Raw genomic sequence first — 10,562 nt, forward strand, 5'->3', positions numbered from 1 at the left:
CCTGCAGTCTGTGCTAATTGTAAACTGTATGTTATCTTTCAGGAATAATCTTATCCTCTATTGTATCTTCTGACCCTAAAAAATCCCCATTTTTACTCATTTTGGATGCCAAGACCTTTAAGGAAGTGGGGCGTGCGTCTGTCAAAGCAGATGTTCATCTCGATCTGCATGGAATCTTTATTCCAGAGAAACACTGAGCTACAAAAATGGACAGATGGACTACATATAGCAACCGACGGAGACAGAAGACACAGCTAGCCATGGATGTACCAGATGGACAACTATTCATTAGATGGTTTATGTAGAACTTTTACTTGAATGGGTTTACTTTACAGCATAAGTACTAAATTCTATCACAGCTGAACAATTTTCCCCCCTAAATGATCTCCTACCATGCGACTAGCAAATAGCTCACCCTACATTTCCACCCCTTTACCAGCCTTGAACTGACAGGATCACATGAGACATTTACCTTCAACCCTAAGCCCTTAATTTAGTAAGTATAGTTTTTAACTATACTTGATATTTTCTGAGATGTACCAGCAATGACATGTAATTGCAGGCAACAGGCCAATATTTATTATTATATCATACAGAATGATCTTTGCCCTTCCTCTCTTTTGAGTCTTCCAGCTGGCAAGAGACATCAATAGTAAAAGACATCATCGTAAAGTGTAGCGCTTTATAGGTTTTCCATACATACTTTTCCCATGCAGTCTGTCATTTAAGAGAAAATGTTTTTATCTGCATGCAAATGATCTATGTTCTACATTTCTTTCTATGACTATCACTATGTCCTATTGCTCCTCAGCGCTGCCCCAATAATATATATAAAACAATTGATCGCTCTCATAGAAACATGGACTAGAAAGAAGAAAATGTGCACCAGCAGTGATGGCCAAACCCCTGATGTACAGAAAACTGCATTTTCATACAGATAAATGTGGCATTTGCTCCAAATTGCCAATTTTATCTCTGCAGTGATTTAGGAACTAGTTAACTTCCTTTAATGATTAAGGGGATGTACATTTTGGCATATTCATTCCTACATTAGATATTTGCTAGTGAAAAAAGATGTTCACAATGATGGAAATTAAAGGTGATATTTCTGATTTCCACGCTAAAATCTACATTATCCCAGATTCTCAATTTATAAAAAGTATCAAGAAATGTTTGGTCTTAATATTTGAGGCAGGAAAACAGTAAATGTGAAACTTTTCAGATGCTGTGTTGGTCCAGTGTTTGATCTATAAATCCTGCAGCTTGTAATCCTCTTTAGTACAAGGTGATTATAACTTTCTATTCTGATTATCTGACCTGATTACCTCACTTGCTGGTTGTAAAGTCAGGGCCATAGGTTATTTTTATTATCTAGCATAGTATCCTGATAAACACAGGGCAATGTCTATGTCTGGTAGTCAGGCACATAAAATAACAATAAATGGGGCAGATAAAAAAAATGATTAAATAAAAAGATTCATTTCCAGTCACTGTCTGCAATTATTACTACTGTATAGACCGCAAGGATTTGTTTGGGCTATGTGTTGGCTACATTCTATATATTTTTATGCTGCATAAATAATCTAATTACCCAACAAACAAGCATTAGGTGATCATATGTACATTTATTTAGGCCAGTCATAAAAAAAAGTTGTCAGTAACTGACCTGTAAATCGTAAAAAGGCTATTAATTGCATAAAGAAAGCAATTACAATGTATCATTCATTTTCCAAGCGCAAAATGCTAAAGTACGGTAAAGATAAAACTGTGTTGTAATTGGTTCATTTGGGCAACAAAGACAGTTTTTCTTTTAGAGTATTGTAAATCTGTTCAAATGTGTCTTTGTAATAAGGAATAGTATGCTGTATATATTGTACAGGAGATTTGTCAGGTGGTATGACTGAGAGTTAATAAAAACAATCTACTGAAAGTCTAGGAAACACTGTAAAGCCAGGAAAACTGTCATAATGAATTGTATTTATTAAAAATCTTTTAAATCAATTACAAAAATAAAGTAATAGTGTCATTTTTTATTATTTTAGAAGACTCTAGCCCACTACAGCTTGGAAGGTGTGTACACTGCGGCTCGGCACAGATAAATACTTTTATTATTTTTTCATGCAGAGGTACAGTACACTTGATAGTTACCCTCACTCTAAGAAGTACAAAATGCAAAGCGGGTATGAACACATTTGACATCACTGTGGTGAGCACACTGATTTTGGGCTTTCATTTTGGGTTGGATAATGGATTGTACCTGATTTGGCCCTATTAATGGGCCCTTTTTATTCAATAGCATCATTACTAAGGTAAAATTAACAGAAAGTTTAAAAAAACAACATAATTTTATGTATCCTTTTATTAAAATAAAAAAAATTCCTGACACATACTGATTTACCATTTTAATAATAAAAAAATACAGGCCACTGGCTTAGTCCTGTTAGGATTTGGGATGCATGGATCCTCTGGACCACCGCGGGAGGGGGTACTAGCCCAAACCTGGGACCGGAATCTGGAGTCTGCACATCCTGAATCTCCTTCACCTCAAAGACATTGGTAGAATCAGCCTGTGGCGCCGGAGGAGGAGGAACCTTCCAGAAACGGTTGAAGATGGCTGGTTTGAGCAGAGAAACGTGAAAGGAGTTGGGTATGCGCATGTTAGGAGGCAGCCGCAATTTGTAGGCCAACCAGGTTGATGCGACCCGGATTAAATGGACCCAAGAATCGTAGGCCCAATTTGTAGACAGGGATCTTCAGCTGTATGTGCTTGGAGGATAGCCAGACCCTGTCACCAGGAGCTAAAACAGAAAATGGTCTGCGTTTTTTGTCTGCTTGGCGCTTGGTCGGAGCCGAAGCTTGGAGCAATGAGGTACAGACTTGTTCCCAGATGGCTTTTAGATCCTGTACCAAGTCCCACAGCCGGAACCTCTGCAGGCACGAGTAATGGAAGAGGAGGTCATGGATGCAGTCCATAGTTAATAAAGAAGGGAGCAGAACCGGCAGAAGTGGAGTCCAGGGAATTGTAGGAGAACTCCGCTCATGGTAGAAGAAAAGCCCAGTTGTCCTGAAGGGTGGACAAAAAGTGGCAGAGGTAGCAACCCAAAGACTGAGTCACCCTCTCCACTTGGCCAGTAGACTGAGGGTGATAGGCAGAAGAAAAGTCCAACTTCACCTGCAGCTGGCTGCACAGAGATCTCCAGAACTTGGACATGAACTGAACTCCTCGATCCGAAACGATGTGCCAGGGAAGGGCATGAAGCTGGAAGATGTGCTGGAAGAAGAGGCTGGCAAGACGTGGAGCACAAGGCAAACCTGGTAGAGGGACAAAATGGGACATCTTATAAAAGCGGTCAGTCACCACCCAGATGACAGTATTGCCAGATAATGGCGGAAGATCCGTAATAAAGTCCATAGCCACATGAGACCACAGGCAGGTAGGCACGGGTAACAGCAACAGAAGATCAGCAGGTTTTTGTTGTAAGGCACAAGAGGCACAGGAACCCACAAAATCCTGAATGTCCTTGACCAAGTCAGGCCACCAATAGAATCGGTAAATGAGGGCCACAGAGCGCTGCACCCCAGGGTGCCCAGGCAAAAGAGAAGAATGTCCCCAGGTCAGGAGAATACACAAGGATGTCATCCAGGTAAACACAACACAACTGTACAATAAGTCCCTGAAGATGTCATTAACAAATTCTTGGAAAACAGCTGGTGCATTAAAAAGTCCAAAGGGCATAACTAAATATTCAAAATGCCCATCACGGTGTTAAAGGCGGTCTTCCACTCATCACCCTTCCTGATGCGGATGAGATTGTAGGCCCCACGAAGATCTAATTTGGAAAAGACTCTCGCTCCCCATAAACGGTCAAACAGCTCCGTGATCAGCGAAGGGGATAGAGATTCTTAGGGGTGACCATGTTAAGATGGGCGGAGAGAGCCATCCTTCTTGGTGACAAAAAAGAAACCTGCGCCAGCTGGAGAGGAGAATTTGCATATAAAGCCTCTTTGCAGATTCTCCTGGATATACTCAGACATGGCAGCAGTCTCAGGTACCAAGAGTGGGTACACCCGACCCCGTGGAGGAGAAGAGTCGGGCAGCAGGTCAATGGGACAATCGTAGGGACGATGTGGAGGAAGAGTCTCAGTCTGTTTCTTGGAGAACAGATCTGCAAAGTCCAGGTATGGAGCTGGAAGCCCCTCCAGAGGCACAGGGGCATGACACTGCAACCAGGGGAGACCCAACAGGAGAGCAGATGTGATTTGGGGTAGAACAAATAAAGAAAGTCTCTCTTTATGTAAGGCACCAACTTGCAGGAGCAGTGGTTCCATGCGAAACCAGATGGTTATGGAGAGAATCTGGCCACTGACCGAGGCAATGGACAAAGGTTACTCGAGACGAACCACCGGGAAGTGATGCTAGGAGACCAGGGCTGCGTCCACAATTCCAGGACAGCAGAAACCTGGATCTGTGTGCTGGTGCCAACGCTGAGGAGCACGGGAATAGTCAGGCGTGGAGAAGCTCTGCTCACACCTAGGGACGCTTCTCCCAAGAACCCTGGCGTTTCCCGGACATGTCCCGATGAAGTGCTCAGGGCTGGCACAATACAACCAGAGGTTCTCCTGACGTCATCTGGAACGCTCCTGTTCCTCAGCAGACAATACAGATGGATACTGGAGCGGCTTTTGGAAGGCAGGAGCCAGGCGAGGAAAATGTCTTATACAGGCTTGAGGGTGCAGGGAGTGTAGTTCCTCTGCACGCTCCTTAAACCGAACATCAATCTGTGGCCAGAGTGATAAGACCACTCAGAGTTGACGGCAGGTCACAAGCCACCAAAGCGTCTTTGACGTGCGCAGAGAGTCCTTTCTTAAAGGTGAAGATGAGGCCTGGATCGTTCCAGGCAAGTTCAGAAGCCAGGGTGCGGAACTGAACGGCACACTCTCCCACAGACGAGTTGCCTTGGCGCAGGTTAAACAATGCAGTCTCGGCAGAGGAGGCCCGAGCAGGTTCTTCAAACACAGACCAGAACTCCGCCAGAAATGCCATGAGAGTAGTCGTGACCGGGTCGTCTCTGTCCCAAAGAGGGGTAGCCCAGGCCAGGGCATTCCCGGAGACTGACAATGAACAGCACTTTGGATCGCTCCAAGACAAATTTAGAAGGCATGATTTCTATGTGCAGGGAGCACTGGGTTATAAAGGGACTAGGAAATGGAACCCAAAAACGTTTCCTTGCAGAAGTCAGAAGGATATGGCTCTCCTCTGAGGGTTGAAAGGCAGCCGTATCTTTTACCCAGCATAGTCTTCTGTCTTCTGTTTTTCAGTGACATTGTACATAAAAGAAGGTTGAATCGGATTGCACATGTATTTATGAAGTGTCTGTGCCAGTTTTGAGTCATAGCTACATTGTGTCCAACAAAATGGGGAACCAAAAGGGGCATGTTAGTGCTTTGTCAGAGTTTGCGACAAATTTAATACAGCGACTCAACAGAATTGTGTTGGAAGTTGTACAGTGGGTACAGAAAGTATTCAGACCCCTTTACATTTTTTAATCTTTGTTTCATTGTATCCAATTGCAAAGATCAAAAAATTTCTTTTTATGCTCATTAATATACACTCTGCACCCCATCTTGACAGAAAAAAACAGAAATGTAGATATTTTTGCTAATGTATTAAACCAAAGAAACTGAAATATCACATAGTGATTCAGGCCTTTTGCTCAATATTGAGTAAAAGCACCTTTCGAGCTAGTACAGACTTGGTCTCCTTGGGAATGATGCAACATGTTTTTCACACCTGGATTTGAGGATCCTCTGCCATTCTTCCTTGCAGATCCTCTCCAGCTCCCTCAGGTTGGATGGTGAATGTTGGTGGAAGACATTTTCAAGTCTCTCCAGAGATGCTCAATTTTGTTTAGGTCAGGGCTCCCACTGAGCCAGTCATGAATTGTCACAGAGTTGTTATGAAGCCTCTGCTTTGTTATTTTCACTGTGTGGTTAGGGTCATTGTCTAGTTGGAAGGTGAACCTTCGGCCCAGTCTGAGGTCCAGAGCACTCTGGAAGAGGTTTTCATACAGGATATCTCTGTTTTGCTGCATTCATCTTTCCTTCAATTGTAATCAGATGTCCTCTCCAGCATGATGCTGCCAGGGCCATGCCTCTGCATCCACTATAGTTAAAGGGGTATTCCCATCTGGGCATTTACATTTAATTTAATTCATTTGCCATAAGTAAACATTTCTTCAATTGGATGTTATTAAAAAAAATGTTCCTGTGTGAAGATAATTTATCATAAATGTAGCCATGCAGTCCCTTAGAAACGAGATGGCTTCCTCGGACACGACCACGTCACACTCTGGCAACGTTGGCCAGACATGCGCTATAGAGTCCTGCCGGACCACCAGGATTCAACAATCATTACCACAGGACGGCTGTGCAACATGTAGTAACTCCCGGACATTTTATATACAATAACCTTTTGTTTCTTTGTGCAATCACTCCAGCAGAGGTGGCCGTATCCGAGGAAGCCATCTCGTTTCTAAGGGACAACATGACTACATTAATGAGAAATTATCTTCACACAGGAACATTTTTTTTATAACATGTAATTGAAGAAATGTTTATATATGGCAGATTAATGAAACTGAATGTGAGTGCCCAGACTAGAATACCCCTTTAATTCTGCGCCACCACCAGGTGCTGGGAGGTGCTGCCGGGCCGGCGGCGCCGCTGTCCGGCTGCGTAGCTGCCCCCCTTAATGGCCACGGCGCACTGTGGATAGACTACAGCACTATGCCCTGTAATGGCCAGGGCCGGCACACCGTGGAATGGAATGCCTGTCGGCTGTCAGGAAGTGTGCCGTGAATAGGAGCAGCGCAGGGTGTTCCTGTTGAGAAGGAAGAGGAGCAGCCTGAGGAGGGGTTAACAAAGTGATGATCCAGTCACAGGCACCTTCAGTGGGGCAAGGATAACTACTTTTGTATTTGTTAATCCTTGGAGCACCACTGGTTAACAAAGGCACCTTCAATGGAACAGGGATCTTCACTGCTGCCTTAGCTCCGTACATGGGGAAAAGATAGAACATATCCTATCTTTCCCTGTGTGCATGGTCATATGAAGAGGGCATCCCTCCTCCTCTCCAGCACATCAGATATCCGTCCGTAGCCATGCAGACATGCGTTCGTGTGAATTTCCACTGAAACGCATGCGATCAGTAGCGAGCACCCAGTGTTTTGCATGTAAACAATGCAAAACACCAGGTGCTTCTTACCGATTGAATGCATTTCAGTGGAAGGTTACATATTTTTATTATACACATTAACCCCTTCACGCTCCGTGTCGGATATATCCGCCATGGAGCTGTGAAGGTTGTATGAAGAAGGCTCACGGGCAGAAATGCCATATACTGCGATACAGCGATCAGACCATCTAGGGTTAATGTACCCTAGAGGGTCTAAGAAATAGTGGGAAAAAAAAGAAAAAAAAAAGTTTAAAAAATGCAAAAAAATAATAAAATATTAAAAGTTCAAATCACCCCCCTTTCCCTAGAACTGATATAAAATATAATAAATAGTAAAAATCACACATTAGGTATCGCCGCGTCCCAAAATGCCCGATCTATCAAAATATAAAAATGGTTATTGACGGCGATGACCTCCGAAACGGCAAATGGCGCCCAAATGTCCAAAACGCGACTTTTATACCTTTTTAGATGACATAAAAAATGTAATAAAAAATTATCAAAATGTTGCACAGTCCTCAAAACGGTAGCAATGAGAACGTCGCCTCATTTCGCAAAAAATGACACCTCACACAGCTCCATGCGCTAAAGTATGAAAAAGTTATTCGCGTCAGAAGATGGCAAAAAATTTTTTTTCTTTTTTGTACACATTCGTTTAATTTTTGAAAATGTATTAAAACGCAATAAAACCTGTATAAATTTGGTATCACCGCGATCGTACCGAACCAAAGAATAAAGTAGAGGTGTTATTTGGAGCGCAGAGTGAAAGTCGTAAAAACTGAGCCCACAAGAACATGACGCACATGCAGTTTTTTTCCATTTTTCCACATTTGGAATTTTTTTGCGGCTTCCCACTACATGGCATGGAATAATAAATAACATCATGGGAAAGTAAAATTTGTTACGCACAAATAAGCCCTCACACAGCTCTATACACGGAAAAATGAAAAAGTTAGGGATTTTTGAAGATGGAGAGCGAGAAATTAGCGAAAATACCCTGCGTCCTTAAGGGGTTAATGTTTTTTTTACAGGTTTTGGGACCCTTTGGATTATATTTCAACAAGAGCATTTGATTACATTTAATAAAATGGCCCATCAAAGGTCTGGGGGAGTTTTTATTTCAATAAAATATTTTTTAATTTGTTTGTGAGTTTTATTTATTTTAACCACATTGAAGACTTAGTAATATTCGGTTTCTTATAGAAGGCGACATTTACTAAGGCTGGGGCTTAGTGTTAGCCTGAAGAGACTAGCAGCAAGCCCCAAATGATTACCCCGGGAACCCAACGGCAACGATGTCTGGAAGAGCCGGGTATCTGCAGGAACAGACTGTCTACACTGATGGTCTGTTCTGGGGTGGCAGCAGGCTTAATTTTACTTGGCCAGAAAGAGCCTAAAACAGTGGCTCATTCTGCCATGGTCCTCCTAGGCTGCTGGTTGTATCTGGCTGGAGAAGGAAAACTAGGGGAATCCCACACTTTTTAAAAAAAAACATTTTTAAAAATTATAAATTACTATTTACTATTACTATTTACCATATTTGTTCTTTCTCCAGCCGGATACAACCAGCAGCAGCTGCATAGCAGTACAGGGCAGGTTATGACGCTGTTGGCCCTTCCTGGCCTAGCAAAACAAGCCTGCCACCACCCCAGGACCAGACCATCAGTGTAGAAGGGAAAGGATCCCCTTTTTCTGTTACTGTTATTTCCTTTGAAGTAAATCTTGCAAACCCGGAGGCATATAGCCGTTGGGCTAATGACTGCACAAAGGGGGTTTTAGCTAGTGGGTTTTAGGTACAGAACATGGCCCATTTGAGTGAGTTATTCCCCCCCCCCCTCTAGATTTCCTGTGTATGCTATGGTGGTGTAGGCTACGTGACTAGGGGCTAGGCTTGTGGCGTGGGTGGTACAGGAAGTGAGCATAGCGGAAATACAGGCTGCAGCCTCCACTCACCCTCTTTCTGGATTCATGTTTCCCACCCTTTGTTTGAGGCATTTTCGTTGTTATATTTGCACGTTTTACGTTTTGCACTTTATGTATGGTGTTATTTAAATATGTTTATGTGTTCAATTAATGTTTACAAAAAAATTACAAGAAAACAAAAAAGTAATGGTTATACGATGGTTAAATTATATAAAAGCTGCGGCCGACCCTCATGTCAACCCACATGACAACTTAAATACAAGTCTCCGTGTGTTTATTAACCGCGAGTACTTGTTCAAGGGGCCCGAGCTCCCGGTGGTTGGGGCTTAGCTTTATTTGGGCAGTCAAATATGTCAATTGACAATCCCTACCCGTTTGGTTGTTTTATTGTAAGGTATTGTGTTATAATTTATTCACTTCCGAGGAACACTGACAGCAAAATATTTTACTATTTTGACTTTTTGTGTGACACAAATTTTCCCCATTTAGTGCCATTCTTTCAAGTTACAATTGTGGGTGGACTATTTCTTACGCATGTGTGAGGTCAATGTGTGCTAATTATCTGTGTAAAAAAATAATTTCATCAGTGTAGATGGTCTGTTCCTGTGGGTACCCAGCTCTTCCTTACACCCTTGGTGGTGGTGGGTGCCGGGGTAATTATTTGGGGGATGGTGCTAGCACTAAGCCCTAGCCTTAGTAATTGTCGCCGTCTATAAGATACCGAATATTACTAATATTAAGTCTTCATTGTGGTTAAAATAAATAAAACTCACACACAAATGAAAAAATATTTTACTGAAAAAAATACTCCCCCAAACCCTTAATTGACCATTTTATTAAATGAAATAAAATCCTCTTGTTGAAAAATAATCCAAAGGGTCCCTAATCCTGTAAAAAAATAGAACACATTAATGTGTATAATAAAAAGAAGAGAGTTATAATGCTACTTACTTGTCCTCCAATACTTACAATGCTACTTATAGTGGAGTCTCTGCTCTTTTGGGTGCTTTTCTATTTACATGCACCACCTAGTGGTCAAATTGTGTTAATGCTTTTTACTATAAGGAACATCTATAACATTTATTCATGGTAGACTGTCCAAACTTAAATGTTAGTTGGTTAGCAAAGTCACTGGTTAATTTAATTGTGGATGTCAAATGAGGTCTTTTTTTATACCTATTATGCGAGGGGGGGAGGGATTTCAATTTTCCATCTACAATCGGCCCAGGATGCTGCCACCACCTTGTTTCACTGTTGGGATTGTATTTGGCAGGTGATGAGCAGTGCCTGTTTTTTTTCACACATACCTCTTAAAATTCACACCAAAAGGTTCAATCTTTGTCTCCTCAGATCAGAGAATCTTATTTCTCAGTCTGGGAGTCCAATCTGTTTGCAGCTTTCATAC

The 10,562-nt window shown here is 42.2% G+C and overlaps 1 protein-coding gene across 2 annotated transcripts in view; it reads left to right on the forward strand.

Moving 5' to 3' along the window:
• BCO1 (beta-carotene oxygenase 1) overlaps positions 1-1,490 on the forward strand; it is a 34,329-nt gene extending 32,839 nt beyond the window's left edge. For both annotated transcript variants that reach the window (XM_072117572.1, XM_072117573.1), the window contains exon 11: positions 43-1,490. In XM_072117572.1, the coding sequence (XP_071973673.1) occupies positions 43-197 (155 nt within the window). In that variant the 3' untranslated portion in view covers positions 198-1,490. The remainder of the gene's footprint in view (positions 1-42) is intronic.
• The last annotated feature ends 9,072 nt before the right edge of the window (positions 1,491-10,562 follow it).

This window comes from Engystomops pustulosus, chromosome 7 (genome assembly GCF_040894005.1).
Source record: "Engystomops pustulosus chromosome 7, aEngPut4.maternal, whole genome shotgun sequence".
Classification (NCBI taxonomy): Eukaryota; Metazoa; Chordata; class Amphibia; order Anura; family Leptodactylidae; genus Engystomops; species Engystomops pustulosus.